General features: G+C 31.4%; 1 protein-coding gene across 3 annotated transcripts in view; it reads left to right on the top strand.

Annotated features, from left to right (window-relative positions):
* Window positions 1-4,523: 4,523 nt before the first annotated feature.
* Window positions 4,524-20,844, top strand: part of LOC148235878 (scavenger receptor class B member 1-like) — a 29,025-nt gene continuing 12,704 nt past the window's right edge. Inside the window, exons 1-3 of one of the 3 annotated variants that reach the window (XM_088184398.1) lie at window positions 4,541-4,572; window positions 5,600-5,764; window positions 11,500-12,037. In XM_088184398.1, coding sequence (XP_088040524.1) covers window positions 11,557-12,037 — 481 coding nt within the window. In that variant the 5' untranslated portion in view covers window positions 4,541-4,572; window positions 5,600-5,764; window positions 11,500-11,556. Of the gene's footprint in view, window positions 4,573-5,599; window positions 5,765-11,499; window positions 12,038-15,825; window positions 15,848-20,844 lie in introns of those variants that run through there. The other 2 variants (XM_088184397.1, XM_088184399.1) reach the window with 2 other exon arrangements.

A 20,844-nucleotide genomic window follows, 5' to 3' on the forward strand; every position in this document is an offset into this window, starting at 1 on the left:
ACCTTTTTTGGCACTCTAGTAAGATGTAGGTTTTAAGATGAACATTTGTTATGGTCGTGTACTGAGTGCAATATACATTTGGTGCTTTGTTTTTTCTTGAAAAGTTCTGTGCCAAAGTAAAAAATGCAGTTTATATTTGTAGACTAATTATTATTTTTTTATAATTTTATGTACAGAGACTCCTTAAAATTGATGTTTGATTGAAATCTCAAAATATTTATTGTAATTTTTTTGTTATTTTTCTAAAGATCTAATGTGATTAAGTCATACACTTGTCAAAGACAAAATTATACATATATTAACATCTAAGATGTTGTAATTGGTTTTATTTTATATGAATTAAACATTCGTCGTTCCATTATGCACAAATGACATTGTGATCGTTTCAAATATTTATACATAAATATTAAATGTAAACGCATATTAATAAATAAATACATTAATATTTTTTTATACCAAGTTGTCTAAAAAAATAAACTAAAAACTGATAATGAATGTCTTGATGCACTTATTGCGTGCACGATACATACATACATACATGGATATGTGTATTCTTAGTCTAAATTTATATAATTGTTAAATATTCATGTGGTGGACATTTCCATTTCGGTGTCTGCGTTCGTCTGATATGAAAATATAAAAAAAAAACTATTATGGGTGTATTTTAATTAATTTTCTAATGAAGACTGCTGTGATTTGTATAAAGTAACATTACATATATTATATGAAAAATATATGGATTTGTAATTGATTATCCTTAATGTAATAAATTAATATAAATAATTGTAATTATAAATATGTATATTATTGAAATTATTATTGTTTTAAAGCAAAAAATCTATGTCTAAGATTAAAACTAAATATATAATCGATTCAAGTAAATTGTGGTATTTTATTTGTATCCTCATTTAAAACTCCACGGCTTTATAAACATTTTTTATTTAGTACCTGGTCGACACACGCAAAGTTTTTAAAATAAATCTTTTTTGATCACATAATCACTAAGTTGTAATGAAGATCGAGTTGAACTTTTGGGATACAAGAGATTGCTTTATCTGTCCAAGATCACACGGTCTTCTAAGAGTTGATACTGTCGTTATTCCAAGCCGGAAGCGAAGTGGTAGTTTTAGTTGAACTGGTGGAAGTTTGAAATTTATGGCAGCACCCGATGGGGTATAGAAAAACTGGCAGATAGAATTAGTGACGCTTTTAGCACGTAAGAGGTTTTGTTTCTCATGCTCAGTGCGTCAATTTCGCTGATCTGTTAGTCGGTAGATTTCGGTTTGTGAGTCTGACAGAATATTTTAAATATTTTCGTGTTTAAATGTCAAGACGTAGGAAAAGCTGTTTGATATACAGTTTTTTGTATTAATATAAATTCAGTATAGGCAATGAAAGAGTTAAAACTCACAAAAAATCATTAGATTTTGCTTATTCTACTACACATTTACTTTGGAGATTTTCTTGAAAAGTATCACTCAAAATCTAAATACATACAACCAGTATCTAAAATATCTAATACTTTATTAGTAAATAGAAATCATTTTTTGGGCTTGAAATTATTATCGACCACAAAAACTGTAATTGAATAAGTTAATAAGGATTGAAACATAAAGTTTTATTAACGTATTTTTGATATATACTATAAAAGTATAGTAAAGTTTTAAATCAATTATACTTTATCATCTGTGATTGAAAATATTTATAGATGGAGTATTATATTATAAATTAAGTTAAATACAACATATATTTTATGATTCTGTATAAAAATATAGAAAAATGGCTAACTATATGTCATGCATTTAAATTAAAAATATTGGGTAGTCATAATATAAATTTAAATTAGTTGATGTAATTTAAAACCTTTATTTGTAAGGTCATAAGCTTGAATAATAAATATACAAATATAAGTCGCGCAGCGAGAAATCTTACGACAATATTAATAATATGTAGCGGCCATCCATGGTCGTCACGTTGCAATTAACTTGATATTAAGATCATAAAAATAACTTATTTATCACGTGCAAAAAAACAGCGTTTTAGCGATTTGCCTAAAAGGACCAGCGATGTATTTCCTTCTTGAAAGCAATTAACGGTAATATGGCAAAAATAATGAAGATGACTGAACACAAAAAATGGCCAGCATCGTTCTTTGGGCCAATAGCAGTTAGTTTCCGTGTTTTACCCAGAACGAATGTACTTGTCCAACAGTCAGCTTTGCCCCTAAATCTCCAATGATTGGTCAAAAAGTTGAGGACGAGGTGGATCGTTGAAATCATTAAATTTTGCCGATTGATATATCACTTGAACTTCAACTGAACCTTTTTATTTCGCTTTCACTCCTGAGCTTACACCCAGTGGAGGTTACGCTAGATCGATGTAAATGAAACGCCGGATCATCCGATCTGGTCCAGTGAATTGCCAAGACTGTAACTCGATTTTCGAGACGATTTAAAGTCCTTTCAATAAACATATTATACGACTAAATTTCAATGGTTGTAACCTAAAATTAATTTATAAACCTTTGTTTTTAGGCTTAAAAAAATACGTTATTTTCTTTATACTTTAGATATTTGCGATTTTTATGAAATTATGCAGTTTTCATATTATACATACCTATATTAGTATTCAGGAGTATATGTATTATATTGAAAATAAATGGATGATGTAGTAATGTACTGAATGATGAATCATCTTGATAAGCGACACTATTTTGCTCCATAATGCTTGTTTTTGCAACTCTCTAATCCACGTGTATTCTTGTTCGTGTGACAGACATGCATCACCATACTGAACTTTTATTCTTAAGTGAAATTCAATACTTTTGCCAATTTACTGAACAGTAAAGCAGTGTCTTTGATTATTTCATTAATCACAGAGCTTATTTTTGGTTTCTGGTGACATGTATGGTAAAAATAACTTAAAAATAAAAATGAATTCACTCGCGAGTTATTCAATAAGCATAATTTAAAAAATACATGATTCAAGATGATTCCTGATGAGTGCAATAGGCGGAATCGTGATTAATGTTGTTCTGAGGTCAAGGTGTTCATAGGCATATACAGGTGCATACATAGTCATTAATGGGATTCCATAAGAACGACATCCAATATGTGCCCTTTTTCACACACACATACCTGTTTTCTACAGTATGCCAGTCAATGTCGAAACACGGGTTATTTTCATCGGTTTAAATATTTTTTAACAAACGTCCGGTTTGTGAACGTGCATGTTGAAGTATCACAAGAATCTTGTAATTTGTTTTCTTATGAGATGCGTACAGGCTAAGGAATAAATTATCTAAAAAGTAAAGATTTACTGTTGATTTAATTATACTGTAAAACAATTTTGATTTTTTTAAATATTAATTTATATGCATTTTTATAGTAGAAAGAATAATGTTTCTGTAGTTTTTGTCATTTTATACGACTACGTATGACATGTAACTCTAAAGTATTTTGCTATGTTAAATCCAGTTACATTTTTTGCCAAAACTGCGCTGGTTTGTTTTAATATTGCATGTACAGGTTTTTGTTATGGTCAACTTAATAATTTTTACGACTGATAAGCGACATTATAAATTATATTATTTTATACTATTATCAGTAGCAGTTTTTTTTATAAAATATTGTGTCTTCAATGGCACAAATCCCCACACGTCAAGAGTGGAAAAGAAAGTGGAAGGAAAAAAGGAAAATACTACGCATATCGATAAAAGGAATTCGCCTAAAACTAACGTCATATTCGACAAGAAAAAAATGCACTTTGGTCTGTCAATCGCTTTTTGTTGTATGTATATACGCTTGCAGATAATAAAATAAATACAATTACACAATAACATCTCGACAATTTTAGGCGAATTTCATAGCGATATAAGAGGAAAAAATCATTGAGCTTGTATATACTGCAGGTAGCAAAAAAACGCATTTAAAACTAGTGTATGTATGCATAGTAATCATTTTTATAAATAAAATTTCACACCCATCAGTTCCAATTGGAGTACGTTCTGGCGATGAAGGTTTTGTGTTTATTAAAAGCCTTCAGTGAGGACATTTAGTGAGTAATTTTAATCAAGATTTGAGGCGATCAGCAAATCTACGACGATTAGACATAAAGCTACAAGTCAGTTCAACATATCTTTAAGAATAGTATAAATCCAAAATATTTGTAACACTTCATATGGTCGATATAAATTATTATCAGATAAATTTAAAATAGTGTATACCTCATATTGGTGAATCACACTGTGGTGGTTTTTATATAAATGATTCATTATATTCCAGGTTTATATTGATATATTAAAATGTGATTTTTATCACATATGTATTGTACTGCAAATTGTTTACACTTCCTTGTTACTGTTATTTATTTCGGGTTACTTATTAAGATTTCGTCATTTATATGATTCTTATTATTGTTTTTACCGCAAATTTGCGTATTTATTTTTTAGCAAATGATAATGAACTCTTGACACGTGGATAGATACGGTATAACTAAACAATTTTACTCGAGCATTAGTTAGTTCGTTACAAGCGTCCGCACGTTGCAAAGCTCCACTCGAACGGTCAATCGGTATTGACATTTTATTGAAATATTTTTTTTATCAAAAAAGATTTATTGAAACATATAAATAATAACATTAGTGCTCAATAAAAAAGATAAAAATAATTAAGTAATAAATAACAATGGTTAAACATCAAAGTTTTGCACCCGAATCGGTATCTTTAGATTGAATTGGATCATCGTATTACATTTTTAACTAAACATGTTTATCAATTGTTTGCACAGTTGTTAAAAAGTATTCAATAGATCGTACGATCCTTGTCGATTCAAGTGTGAATACATTGTCAAATTTTTGATGATCGATAATAGTTAATAATTTTATAACCTACATAATAAAATATGTCATATTGATTCCACGGTATGATTTTGAGATCATCTCATTTTTAAGCGAATGTATTTGAATGAGCAATTAATAATTTTAATTTTTCTGAAAAAAGTTTTAAATAAAATATAGTACATGTTATTTAAAAGTTACCTTAAAAAAATGAAGATCTTTGGATGGATTATTATTAAATAATGTTAGTAAGTAATTAGCTATTTAATTACTGATTTTATATATACATTAGACCTTTAATCGTTAATGAAAACATACTGATACAGTAGTTTAGATAAGATATGTATTTTAAGTTAATATACATATATACATATATTATGATATAAAAAATACACAATTTCTCAGAAGTAAACGTTCGCTTATGACGTAAAACATTTCACGTCAATGTTGTTTAATTTCAATAATATTTAAAGATAAGAGATAATTATAAAACTTAGAAATCAGTTAAAGTAACAAAAGTAAATAATTTATTTATATTATTAAATTTATGATTTGGTATAGAAGTAATAATATTTATTAATTATTAAATGTTCCTGATATTCATATTTTAAATTCACATATTTTCTTTGTCAAATAAACAATTGCATGATATTAAAAAAAATGTTATTGTAAACAAAATTTCTTTAGTAATTATTATAATTGCACTGAATACTATCGCTCATACTCTCTAAAACCGTATTATTTATCATTGATCGATAACAGAGAAATGTTAATTACATGACCATGATCTATCGAAAGTAATCAATCATGATCTTGAGATTGAACTCTAAAAAAATCTTATGCAATATTGTGGCCAATGACTCGTAAACTTCTTACACTGTGATTTCATAATACCTACTAAAAATGAGCTTGATCAACTACTAACAGGTATTTATAACTAGTAACTATAGTTTGCTTATCGGAAATGAGAAAAAGTCTTACATATTTATATTACACACTAGCAAACATTTCAATCGTTTTAACTTATCCTTAGATTCAAAGTATCGTTTTTAATTCTCAAAGTTGCGTGACTTAACAATTTAATATTTGTAGTGGTTTTTCTCAAAAATGTTTTAAACCAATAGAAACAAATCCTCATTGTTACTATACTATTTTATATTACACACAATCGCTGTTTTAGAGTTTCTGTTGATTGAAATCCTTCGCTAATGCCGATGCTTTCAACTGACTTGAATTTTTGAAAGTATGAACCATTTTTTAATCTGTTTTATTATCATAAGATCAAACGCTCGGATACGCTTTTATTGCTTTTGACGTGGATTTTTGACTTCTGAGAAGGGATTATTTTTTTTGTGCTCTTCTATTGCACAAAATTCGGTTTAGATGTACATCATTCAATTCTCATTTATTGTAGGTCGTAATATTGTTACAAAAATTCTTAATATGCACACTAGTAAACAATTCTACTACGATTTTATTGCTTTTGACGTGGATTTTTGACTTTTGAAACGTTTGTTTTTTGCGCTCTCTTGTTGGAAAAAATTTGGTTTAGATGTTCTTACTTATGTAAGTTGTAATATTGTTATAAAAGTCTTAATATGCACACTAGAAAACCGAGCGTTTCCACTAAGATGGCGAAGGCATGATTTTATTGCTGTTGACGTAAATTCTAAACGGACGTCATTTGGATGGGAAGGGGGAGGGGCAGGTGAAAAATTTGCCCCACTTGAATTTGACCAGAAAAATGTAATCGAAATATTAAAAAAACGACCACTGATTGACAAACTTTTTGCTCACCTCCCTGGAAGTAGCCGAAATGTCCTTGATTAAATGTGGAATATAGTACAATATGAGAAATTTTTAAAATAAAAAAAATTATTCTACAAATAGATATTGTGTTTGTTAACTAGTTAAAATAAAAAAAAAATAAAGAAAATCTCAGAGATTTTTTTTACTTATTTTTGTACAGCCGGACGGGAATTTTATATTACTCATCCCGATATTAATCCGTGAGATGAGAAAAATCATGTAAAACGATCTGTGATGGTCGATCGGAATTGTAAATATATGTATAATAATCACTAGTCCCGATTTTACACGATAGAAATTGTAAAATACTAGGTTTTTTGTGGGGTTCGAACCCTGGTATTTCAGATATTTGTCACCAAGCTACACCACTTGTCTGTCGTGATGGTAAAAAACATTTACCAAGTAGAGATGTAATATGATAGACAAAACACATTGACCTGAATTTGGCCTAAGGGAATATATGGGAAATGTTTTCTACTCTAATCTTTTTTAGAAGTGTGGGGGGTCGTGTCTATTCGATGTGCTGGAGCTCGTGCTCACGTCGGGTTGTCACCAGTTTGGGGGTCGTCGTGATGGAGCTCGGTGTCGCAGTGGCGTAGCCCTACGGGTGCGTGACGGCGCCGGGTGCTTCCTGGGCCGCGTGGTCGGCGGCGGCGACTGTCAGCGGCGACGGTGGCTGACGATGGCGGCACATGGTCGGGGCTGCGGCAAGTAGTCGGCGGAAGCGGCGAGGGCGTGAGCGGAGCCAGTAGTCGAGTCTCGTAATGTAATCGGGCGACTGTTCTCTGGAGCTTCTGTCCCGTCTATTTATATATCGTACGGGAATTGTAACCTTATTGTTACCTGTCGCCACAGAAGTATTATTCATAAAGTTTAATATTTTTTAGAAGTATTATTCACACAAGTCCAAATATTAGTGACAATTTTTTAATCATATTTTGTGAAACTCTATTTTATTTTCAGAATAGGGCAGAATCAATATGATATATCGTTTGGGTTTGCGGGTTAGATAAATAGATAATTTTGTTTTGCGGGCCGGATCCGGCTTGTGATCCGTAAATTGTGCATAAGTGATTAATTCATATTTACATTTTAGATCATGAAACTGAACTATAAATATGTTTAAGTTGTATTTAACAATATATAATTTAATAATCAATAAAAAATAATTCAATTTTTTTCCTTACGCATAATCAACATGTATTATATCATATTTTAACATAAAAAGCGCCTTATCTTATTTTTGTGGTAATACACTTTTTGTAATGTTACTTTAAATATTGGCCCTCATTTCGCATTTCGCAAATGAAATAATTTTTTATTATCTTCTGCAATATTATTGTTATTCTTTGAGTACGTTGATCTTTAGAAATGCAAACCGCGCCGAATGACCCCTTTTGAAAATCCTATCAACCCACAATCGAGGCGCCCATTAGAGGCGTGAGGTGACTTTTTCGTGAATTATGGGGACATGGCGTCGTTTCAGGTATTCGGTAATGCCTGTGGATAGACCGGTTCACACCCAATAGGGCTCCTCTCGACAAGGTGAATGCAGCTGACTGCACTTTTGCAATCTCGTTCCGATTTGTCGGACAAAACCAAACGAACGATCACTTTTCAAGTTTGCGATTTTGCGCAACCAATCTTGGCAGCGGCGGCTAGGTTATACCTACTGGTCGAACTTTGCCGCTGGAACATTGCTTAGCATTGAAAACGAAAGTGTGTGCTGCGCGAAGATTGTCTTGTGTGTTGTGTGTTATGTGTGGTGCTGGTGGGATGTGTGTTATGGCGCGGACGAACAGTTTAGGTGTTGTTGATAACGTGGCTAGAATTAAAATAGGTGCGCTCTTTAGAAGAAATCTAAATGATGGTTGGATAACTTGCAGGAATGTCAGTGAGTGAGTATCATACTATACATACTTTTTAACTTGAAAAATAAATTCTGGAAAATCTATAAAAAAAATGCAGTTTTATTGATTTGATATCATTTTTGATGATGAACAATCATGTAGAACATGAATTAATTAACATCGCAATAATATGAGAACATATGAGAATTTATTTATTCCGTTGGTAAAAAGTTATGGTATTGAAAAAGAGCTCTAAATGCATTTTTGCCAGCAAGTTGTTAAAGACCTGATTCTGTAAGAAGTTATATATATATATATATATATATATATATATATATATTTAGTCGATTAGATAATCAATTTTTTGTTAAGGATTTCGGCAATGACGCCATTTCAGTTTTTTCCAGAGGGGGGGGGGGTAAAAGTTGACCTGTCAGTGGTCGTTTTTTTAAGAAAAAAAGAGTGCAGAAAAGTGCAGAAAAAAATAATAGTTTGTTATAAAAAATAAATGTTTTTTCTAGGCTTGTAAAATTTGATTCTGCAACATTCTAGTATTGTTCCAAATATTGTAGTAATATAAAATGTAATACATTTTACTTGAGAAAATAATTTATGTAACTTTTCATTAATTTTTATTTATTTTCTATGTATGTATATTTATTGTCAGTTATATTAGGCGTGATCAACTATTTTGTTATTCTTTATCACTTTGTTCAATTAACTTGCATACTATCATACAATCCAATTTTTCAATTTGCTATTTAAATTCATATTATTATATTTAACTCACTTAAATATTGAGCACAAGATCTATTCTTAAATACTCCAAATATATCTATAACTATACACAATAGGCAATTGTGATTTTTTATGTTTTTTTTCATATGTAACAATAGATACCATTATTTAATGTAAGCCGTGTGTTATTTGACAAAAAAATAAATAAAATTTAAACTTAAGAATAAACAAAATTATTTTATATAGTTCGACTTATATACAATCGGAAAAATGGGAAGAGATTGATTGAACAGATCATTGGTGATTTGGAGCGAAACTGGAAGATCTATTTTATCTGACACGTATGGTGCATTTAACCTAGGTTGCATAAATTCAGCAACAATGGAATTGTAGATACATATTAATTACTCGCGGAAACTTTAAATTATTAAAAAATAGTTAAAAGTAGTTGCTTCGGAAAGCATATACATACATCACTGGCCCATTGTCTAATATTTATTTTAGCCAAGTTTATTTGCACGTGCATAGGATAAAATGTTCGTTAGTGTTTGTCGGTCTACCTTCTATAGAAATTGGAAAAAGTAGATTTTAAAATATTTATATTAGTAAATATTTAGGGGGCGTAGCCCTAGGGTGGTTGACATTGCGGCTAATTAGAATCTTGTGTGAATCCTAGTAGACTTTTTATTAAGTTATATTTTCATGTGACAAATGGACGATTAACTGCGGTGAAGGTGGCGCAGGTGGTGATGCCCGTAGATGATTCTCAGGGTTCTTGTGGCTGAGTGCGGCGAGTGTTAGGTGTGACTCTTCGAGCGGCTGGTGGTTCGGGAGTTCCAGGAGTAATCTTCTGGTCTGTCTGTGAGGGTGTGTGGCTGGTTTCTCCGGATGGCCGCTGGTGGATAGTCTCTCTCTCTTGTCTGGTAGGGTGTCTCAGACCATCTGCCCTCACCTCAATGGAGTCCGGGCTTTTATTGCACGCTTGCTGGTCAATTGCGTCTTCACATCTTCTAGTCAATGAGACAATGGCTCTTTTAAATGTACACCTATCTGTGTGGTCGCCACAAATATATTTAAAAAAAAGTAGTTTTTTTAAATAAAAAGAGATCAAATAGATATAATCTAAATCTATTCCAAAATATTGAGTGTATTAAATACATTACTAGCATAACCTTGCATATATGCAAATAAGTTTACTTATAAAAATCTGAAAATTCGTTGCATCGAAAAGTTGAATAGACCGGTCCTGCGTACTATGTTGAAATAATGAATATTTCAACGAGCAATTCGCTTAATGTTGCATTCAATTCAATTTAAATACACTCATCCATCGTAAACTATAATGTATATGAATGAATAAAAATACGCCTAATTATATAGCTTACTAATAGACATAAAAAGAAAAGTATTTTAATTGATTTAAATATAAAAATGTGCATTATCATTTCAGGATATGTATAAATAAGACATGTTTACATTAGACTTGAGTCTTATCAGTTTAGCACTATTGCGTTAATGACTGTTTTGCTATCATTAAAGTTCATTGATGAGTACACGTGTTTGCATAAAAGTTTATAATTACGTTTTTTCTAGTTCAATTCAATGTCTTGTTATTATAATAATATTATACAGTAAAAACAGTAAAATCTCACGTGGGTAATGAATTCTCGTTTACAGCACTAAATTTATAGATTGGTTTTCTGCGTTTCGAGTTTATTTTTATTCACAAATTAGGTTTTATGAATTATATTTAAGTTACAAATATATGTTATGCGGTGGCGCAGTGTCGTCTCGAAGATCGAGTTAAACTCTTTGAGGTTCAAGTTTATTTTTTGGTTGTGGATGCTTTTATCTAGCTTTGAAGTTGTACATTTTTTTTTTAATGAAAATATACTATTAAAAAAAAATATTTTATTTAACTAATTACTCTGGAGCTATTTAATGTCTGAGAAGTAAAAAGTAGATACGGTTAATAATCAAATAATTGTTTCAATTATGCGCCACTCTTTTTTAATATATTTATGATACAATTGTCTTGAATCAATTAACATTTTATATTATATAAAAAAGTTATATAGAAGTTTAAAATAGTTTTAAAATCAGAGCAGTGCAGCATGGTTTAAAGTCGCTAAAATTTAAAGCATAGTTAATAAATACTTATCCCTTATATTTATTAACTATGCTATGAAATTCTAGATTTGTGTAGTAGTGTTTGCTTATTTTTTTATATATATATTTTTTGATAACGCTAGTAATTCATTACAGGTCAATTATTGTGTTATCGTCTCGGCAAATACTAGCGGCGATTAAAAAAATTTGGGAATGAAGCAATTGTCGGTTAGCGGCCATTCTGTCGCTGACGATATACTCTGTCGAGAAGACGAAAGCGGTTCGATGGAGGACAGCAGTTTAGAAGATAAGAAGATGTGCGATTCTTCCAGATCGCTCTTGCTATCATCAGAGAGCGAGACGAACAAAAGTGAATCATGTGACGACAATTCAATACAGTGCAGCGAAGAGTGTGACAATTTACAGAGTTCTGGGGATAATCTGCAGAGTTCTGTTGATTCCAGCAAGTGGAACGACAATCCCATCTACGACAGTTCCGAAGGAAAATCTTCTGATTCTGAAAATTGCGAATATAAAAACGCCTGTGTTATTGATAGATATTCGTTGGAGTTTTGCAACAAAGACGTAGATGTTGCTCTTATAGAAAGAAATAATTATCTATTAACTAGTAGCAACATTACAGAAAATCGAGCGAAAGACGTCGACAGGAGGAGGAAAGAAAGATGCTTTTGTGGTAAGTTAACTGTTTATTATATACTAAATTTACTAAGCCAAAGGCAAGAACATACATGTAAGACCATATTTCATTTCATTGGAGATAGTTGATGATATTTCTATAAAGAGTATACCTTATATTACCTTGAGTAAATAAAATAAGATTTAATTGAAATAAAATCATGACTTGATTTATTAAATAAAGCAAACACATTTTATTAATAAAATATAAATTACATAGTAATTTCATTATTAAAAAATCTCAAAATGCTATATATGTATGTATTTTATACGATTTGTGCCAAGTGGTGTATGCCAATATGACAGTGAGAAAATCTGTTTGATTTATAGTTTATTGCATACGCTATTAGTTATGCCAATACACAAATGAAAATCAGGCGTTGGTGTCGAATGTGGAAAAATCCTTAGAGCTGATGTCGATGCTCTTCGATATGCGCGAGTCTCACTTCCAATATCTGGTTAAGTGTCGATTTTTTAAAAATGTTTTCTCGTATAACCTTGGGTGAATGTTCGAAGGCTAATGCCTGCACTACACTCTCTGAAAGTTGGCCAAGGTTGCCCAAGGACGGAGAATATAGTTGGTTACTTTGGTAGAGTTCGGTTCTGCCCGCTCTAAAATCTCTCGTAAGTTGTCCGAGGCTACCGAGAACGGGAGGTAAAGTGAAGGTCGACTTGACCAGCTTCGAGCACTTCTGAAGATTGTCGGCATTTTTTCCGAGTCAAAGGGACCAAAGTCGGAGCTGCTCTTTCGAGCGCGAATGGTGAGATACTCCCCCTTTCGCTCTCTCGCGTGTTAAGTGACTAGAGTGAGAGAGATAATGATATGGTGCTTCGCAAACTAAGATAGAACGAGTAACTCGGTTTAATTTCAATATGCGCGTAGGCGTCCTATGGTTAACACGCATGACGAGCGCTGCATCGTGATCACATGGTCAAGTTATAATACCACATGCTTATCGGGGACTTCAACAGACTCTTACTAACATCTTTGAATAAAAAGGATTAATTATATATTTGTTATTATATTTTTTTCATATAAAATTAAATAATTAAAAAAATAATTAGTGGTACTTGATTTTGTTAAAAAAAATCGTTTCGAATATCCTTATGTATTTTCCAAGATCGGTTTATATAAATGTCACACCATAACGAATTCTTATTTAGAATCGATGGCGACAAATTCTAAGATAGTTACATATGTGGTGTTCGTATTCTGAAGTATCATTTTTATGCCTTATGGCATTTTGCAAAAGCCGACAAAGATTTTGCGTAAATTGAATATTTACGACCGAAAAGTTTTCACTGATATTGTATTGGTGAGTGCCCACACAAACTTTTATAATTATCAGTAGCGTAATTTTAATAATATGACAATTTAAAAATTGCGATTATTTGGCACATTTTTTGATCGCGCGCAAATATGCCAGCTGTACGTGACGGCAGCCGCCGTGCGGACGTCCGGACGGCATATGAAATTTGTGGCAGTGTGGCCGCTACTTTGAAGTCGGTGACCTCGGCCGACTTCAGTTGAACTTCGGTTCGGACAACTTCCAGAGAGTGTAGTGCAAACATAAGAAAGAATGAGTCCTTGGTGATCCTCTTTAAACAACACCACTATGGTTGCTTCCCGTTACCCATTAAACTATTATTTGAGTAAAATAATGCATTTGTATCGAGAAGCACAATTCATTGAATAAATGCAATATTTTTGATGTTTAGTGGTATTATTTTTTGGTTATGTTGATTCATGTTAGAACTTAAAAATGAAGTAAAGCACAAAATAATGCATAGAACTCAAAAATTAAATAAAACATGCAATGGTCATGGTATTGACTTTATTGAAAAAAAATATGCCATTAATGTTTAAATATGAATTCGGACATATCGGCAATAACGCGGCGAATATTGGCTTAGTAGTCGTCCCTCGTTTCTGGTTTATCGGCGTAGACTAGCGACTTCACATATCCCCACAGAAAATAATCCAAAGGTGTTAAAACACGATCCTGGAGGGCAATTTACTGGCCCATTACGCGAAATTATGCGTTCATCGAATGTTTCCTTTAATAAATTTATTGTAGCGCGCGCTATGTGGCATATTGCGCTGTCTTGTTGAAACCAAAGCTCTTCCACATTAATGCCATTAAATTGGGGAACGAAAAAGTCAGTAATTATGGAACTATAGCGCTCTTCATTGACTGTATCGTACCGGACGGCATCATTTTTGAAGATATATGGACCAATGATTCCATCAGTCCATGAAGCACACCAAACAGTAAATTTTTGTCGATGAAATGGCGTCTTAATAATGGCTTCTGAATTTTCTTCACTCCAATGCGGCAAATTTGCTTGTTGACGTAGCCATTCAATTAAAAATGAGCATCATCGCTGAACAAAAATTTTGTGGTGAAAATGAGGATCAGATCACTATTGCATGAGCTGGATTTTGTAAACCCGTAAACCAAGATCTTTCAGCAAAATCTTTCATGAAGTGGATGGACACAGCTCCAACTGCTGTGCACGATGGCGAATCGACTCATTTGGGTCCTCCTCAATACTACGCTCCACAGCAGAAACAACTTCTGCGGTGCGCACTGTACGACGTCTCTGCGGATGCGTATTATCAATTAAAGAATGCGTCGTGCGACGACAATCCATGATTATTCAAAATACTTTCTCGGATGGACGTTTATGTCCAAAAGTCCCTAGTGAACGCTGTTCACGGTTGGCTTTTGTATGTTCAAATATGACAATTCTCTTGAGGGTTTGTTTGTAGCGTGCCTTTGTTAAACAACTTTAATACCGCAACTTATTTGCGATAATTAGGACAAAACATTTTTTTTAAAAAGATCATACCTTTTTTATTAGTCGATTTTTAACGTATTTTTTAATGCTATTTTTATAGTAGTTTTATAGCAGTAAACGCCAAACTGTGGATTGTGTACTTATTAAAGAAAATAGTTATAACCAAGGCTTTTTTTTCATGTAACATTTTCATTGGCATTATTTTTTACTGTATTTTTACCACTGGTAAAACACTTGTTGTTTTTTTAGAGAAATGAATTTTTGAAACAAGTTAACGAATTATTTACAATTTTTTTTTAATATTCAGAACTAAGTTAGAACTACGTTTGGACCTGCAAGATCGCAATGTGAACCTTCACATTGCAAATCGAAAAATAAATGCACAAGCTACTACACAAATAAATGTGCTGCAGTTGCAGTACGCGATCTGCGTTTTCGTGGAGTTTCACTTTATGAAAAAGTTAAGTGATTTTCTTAACATTTTTATTGTTTTCGTTATTAGTTTGATATATTTAATTAGTTCTAGATACATTATATGTATTTATAGGTATTCGGATAATTTATTTTTATTCGCCTTTCAAACAATAAAAAGACAATGGACATGTGACATTGTGAGTTTCGTTTTATACCATAAATTCTAATGTCATGCGATATAACATATCACACATGTCATATCACGTTAATTAAAATAAACAATTTTAGCAATCAAACACATTATTTGTTTATAGTGTGTGAAAACATAGCAAAACGTTTGCTATTTTTGCATTCCTTGTGACATATTAATTAAGCAATGTTTAGAAAACACTCCATTGTCGTCGAAACGTATTGTTTATGTTGTGAAATTTGTTATACAGAAAAAAAAATTAGGACAATATTTGTGATGAATTTCATAACAGGAAGTTGAGTTTTTTAATAAAAATGTATCAGTTGATTTTAACACTCGAGTGTGATTGGGTCTTATTTTTGTTGTTGAGGTTATATATTAATATCTTAAATAACATAATGGGTGAGTTACATTATGCTTTACAAGCAGTTGAACAGTTAATCGTTCAAACTTGAAATTATTTAATAATATATATAAAGTCTTACTGTTGTTTGGCTAGTTAATTAAAAATATGATTTTATGTCACATTACTGTCTGCGATAGCGAAAAATAAGCCGAAAGATTTTTAGAAATATTATTGTATGTATTATACATACGTGGAACATGTGTTCTTATAATATATGAATTATATGCATTAAGCAACAAATTGTTAGGTAAATTTAGTGTATTATCACGCCACATTTATTTAATGTTTGCTTACGTCGCATTTTTTGACTATTGCGTTTTTATCTAGAGCACACATTTGTTAAATTAGTTTTTATATTGCTAATTAAAGAGTTTATCTGTTGTTTATTTTGTCTGTTTTTTTTTATTATAGTAGGTCAAAATGATTTTTAATACAAAATGATATAAGAAGATTTATTAGTATGGTGAAAAACATTATCATTGTTATCATACATACTTTATAATATAATTTAAAGAGTCCTAAGACGAACAGACATTTTTCACATTCTGTTCAGATTTACATTTAATTAGTATAAACATTAGCTGGTTTATGCTAAAATTTTATTCAGGTGCCTTTTTATTTCATTTTTCACAAATATATCTATTACCACTTTCGGCACGCTTTAGTGGACAAGAACACGGGTTTCGTCCGCATCGTTCCACAATAACTAATCTCTTATCCTTCTCGTCTGTAACAAAATCTATACTAAAATCTAGGTCGACGTAATCTACACCAACTTTCAAAAAGCATTCGACAAAGTTTGTCATGAACTTCTTTAGAAATTAAATAGTTTCCAAAGCGATCTTGCTACCTTTTTTCTAAACACAGCCATGATTTCACTCATTTTGGAGTACCGCAAAGATACAATCTGCGTCCTCTGTTCTTATTTTTTGTTTTAATGATGCGGCAATTAAGAACTCTAGTGCTAATGACCGGAAAGCGTTTCAGACTAATTAAATAAATGCAGATTTGCTGTCATTACAAAAATACATAAAATCGTTTTGAAGTGGTCTATCGTAAAATGATTGTTACATTGTTAAATTTTCCAGATTTCCTTGCCCGACGGAATTTTATTAAAATGTAAGAGTGAAGTTCGTAAAATGATCGAGAGTATCTAGGACGCTCAGATTCGTTATGCGGAGCGTTTGTCACTTATTTTATTAAAATAAAATAAGTGATAAGCATTCAACAGCAAACTCCATATTTTAATGATCGATCAATTAAGTAAAATGCTTTTAATTCATATTTGACATATTTGATGTAATTGCTTTTGGGACACGTTTATATTTCATTTTAGAGTTACCTCTAAATCATTTATTGGCAATTTGCATTTTGTACGATACGTTACTTTGTAGCATTCTTAAATATTACTCCATCGTTTAAAAACACAGCAAACCGAATTATTCTTTGTTAAATATGATTCAGAATAAATATCTCTCAATAGTATGGATCGAACTTGTATTGCCTTTTTGATAGGAGCGTTGCGATACAATTCATTGTATTCTAAGAGTATCTTTTGTTAAATTTAAAATTGCTGACGGGTGGTGTCGACAATCCATCGATGTGATTTCAGCTGTGGATTGTAGAGTGCCATAGAAGGTCGCGTTTGCTTCCTTTATTCTTACTCGTTGCGCTCTCCTTAAGCAGCTCATCCAGCTTCTTAATGAGCTTGTCATATATATAATAGATAGGTGTAGATCAGAAGTAGTGTCAGTCGGTAACTTATTGCCTTTTAGATAGGAGCGTTGCGACAAAATTCATTGTATTCTTAAAGTATATTATGTTAAATTTAAAATGGCTGGGGCTGGTGCCGACAATCTGTCGATGCGATTTTCAACTGTGGGTTGTAGAGTGCGATAGAGGGTCGCAATTGCGTCCTTTATTCTTACTCGTTGCGCTCTCCTTATACAGCTCATCTAGCTTCTTTATGAGCTTGTCATATATATAATAGATACGTTTAGATCATGGAGAAGTGATGTCAGTCGGTAACTAATACATGACAAATCTGGGTTCGAATCCTATTTAAACCCTATTTTTTTTATTATTATGTCTAGGAGATCAGAATTAATGATTATTCAATAATTATAATTCCAATCAATCATCACAGCTTATGTTCTCCTAGATTATTATAAACTAACGGTTTAGTATCGTAACGAATGATTAAAATAAGTCGTGCATAGTAACAGTAATTGATTGTAAGCTATATAAAAATAGTTTTTTAATAATAAAATAGAGGTCTAATGTCTCACTACCTATTTAGTAGTTATTGATTGTGTTAACATATTGGGCTAATGTCTGTTCATTTTAGGTACTTCAACTTAAGCATAGTTTTAAGTTTAAAGTAGTAATGAAATAGGTGTGACAGGTGTTTTAAAACATACAACTTTTGGTTTATTATAAAATCACCCTATTTTAAAGAATATTTTTATTATGAATTTTTTTTCATTGACCGATTTGGTTTAAGTAATTTTTGCATTGCAACATTTATGGGAATTTATGGCGCAATATTTTCAATTTTCTTGATTACTTTGCACTTTGATGTTGTATTATAACAACAGTTACAAATGATACAATGGAGAGAGCCGTGTAAAAATCATACGATCTATTCTGATCGAAACATCGAAAAAGAATAGATGCTTTGACTGGAGCAAATGATTTATAACAATATTGGGATATATACTATATGTTTAAAAATCATATTAATTAAGCGCCATTCTAATAAATACTTGAATCGAGAAATTACATTTATTAGAGCAAATATTGCTGGTTTTCAAGCCGTTAATTGTTGGTATTTATATAGTAACTTTAATTACGTTCCTAAAATTGTGACTGTAATAGAGATTTTTTTTAACAAATAATGAAAAACTGCAGGAGAAATTTATTGTCAGTTTGTGTAGGAAGAAGTGACTTTATTAAAAAAGGTGTGGAAGGCTATTTTCTACTGATAAACTGATAAAAACGATTGTGAAAAAAAATCCATAAATTTTATAAATATATCATACATATATTAATAAGTGTCTATACGAAACTCTACAAATGTTGGGTTTCAAAAAAGAGAGCAGGTGCAATATTTTCTACTTGCTCTTTACTCTCCGAACATCTTTGTAAATAATATTTACCCACATGAGGTTATATTATGATCTACTATTTTATCTGGATTTTTATGCCTAGTGGTTAGAGTCTCCAATTACTCGAACCATCAACTACTCGAGTATCGAATATTAAAATTTTAAAATACTCGAGTACTCGAGTACTTTCGAGTATTTACCAAATGTACCAAAATAGCTATTATTCAAATTCGTGCACATATTAATAAATAAATAAAATACTTAGTATGTTAATTTTTACAATTATTTTAACTTCACGAACATACTTTTTAAAAACAATAATGCAAAAAGTGTCTCGAATTTAATATTACTGCTAACCTTTGGTTTTATTATTCCCGTTATGGAAAAAACCCTTTCCATTGCTGTTGATGTTGGTCTTATTGTCATTTACGCGTTGGATAAGGCTTCTAATTTATATCTGTTCGCTTTTTATAGATATAAAATTTTTTGAACTCTCTTTTTATGTTCTCTTCTATCATTCCCTTCTCTGCTTTTCTTTTATTTCCTTCGACTATTAACAAAATAGCATTTTGTAATTCTTTTTGAATAGATTTTTTTTCTTAACAATATACAATATTCTACTCCTTCTGATTAATGCGAAGAATTTAAATCTATATCCTTCGAAGATGTATTTGGGTGAATCCCTTTCACTCTAGAGCTAAACGGTTCGCAAAGAACTGACTTTACTTTAAATGCCTTTAAACACACACAATTGTTTTGATTTATATTTTAAGCTGAGGGATCAGTATAAACAATTTACAACACTTTACGCTACAACTGCATAGTCATAAAACCTAAAAATTTTTTTTGTTGATATTTCATATTGTTCATTGCCATAAATTAGATAAGTCGGGACTGTCGAACAGAAAACACAAAAGAAATTTCTCCGTCGTACCCACTAACATAGCCGACGACCAGAACTATGCAACTATGGAACTATGACGTTAACCTTTACCGGACCGAGTTAAAGTTATTTTTGTTTCTGAAATATTTCAAATTTTTTTAATTTCGAGTATTAATCGAGTAATTTTCAAAATACTCGATTATCAAGTACTTGAAAAATAGACAAAAATACTCGAGTATCGAGTACTCGATTACTCGAATTGGAGACTCTACTAGTGGTGTGACTTATTCATACAGATATAATTTAGGTGTCAGTATCGGGCGGCGATGTTGAATGCACATGAGCTCAGGTTGGCCTGCAGTGGCAGATGTGCTTATTGACATCTCTTAAAATCTGTGAGTGTGTGTCAAAGTGGTGATCCACTCTCTTTGAATTTTGTTAAAAAGCGTAAAAAGTGTAAAAACTCACTTACACTGAATGTAATTTCCCTCATCTAAAGTAGCATGAGTTTGAATCTCAGGTTATTCTTTATAAATGAAACCATTGTGGTCACTTCTAAATGAGGACAAGTAATTTTAAGGATGATCTAGTATGTTTTAGTCGAACAACGCCCATTGTACAATGCTTAGTGCTAAATAGTAAGAAACGGTTAAGAAGTTTTAGTTACGCTGATCAATGCTTATGGTTTTCAAAATTCTGTCGCAGCCATTGTATACATTGTTCTTGGTTGTACTAATGAAGACTCTTTGTTTAATTGTTTACAATTTAAAGAGACAAATAAAAAATATACAAAATATGTAAACACGCAAAAATATAATTTATTGGACACGCTAAAAATACGCTATATTCATTCACTGAAATTATAACTTTTAAATGATTGATTTGTTTTTATCAAGACTGTATAAGTTTGTATCCAATAATTATTATTCTATTGGTATAAAATTTGCACTAAACACGCAATTCATTAGTTAGGTGACCATAATTTAAATTTAATAGGCGATTA

Source organism: Plectrocnemia conspersa, unplaced genomic scaffold, assembly GCF_051122295.1.
Source record: "Plectrocnemia conspersa isolate PC_06_02 unplaced genomic scaffold, ASM5112229v1 ptg000004l, whole genome shotgun sequence".
Lineage (NCBI taxonomy): Eukaryota > Metazoa > Arthropoda > Insecta > Trichoptera > Polycentropodidae > Plectrocnemia > Plectrocnemia conspersa.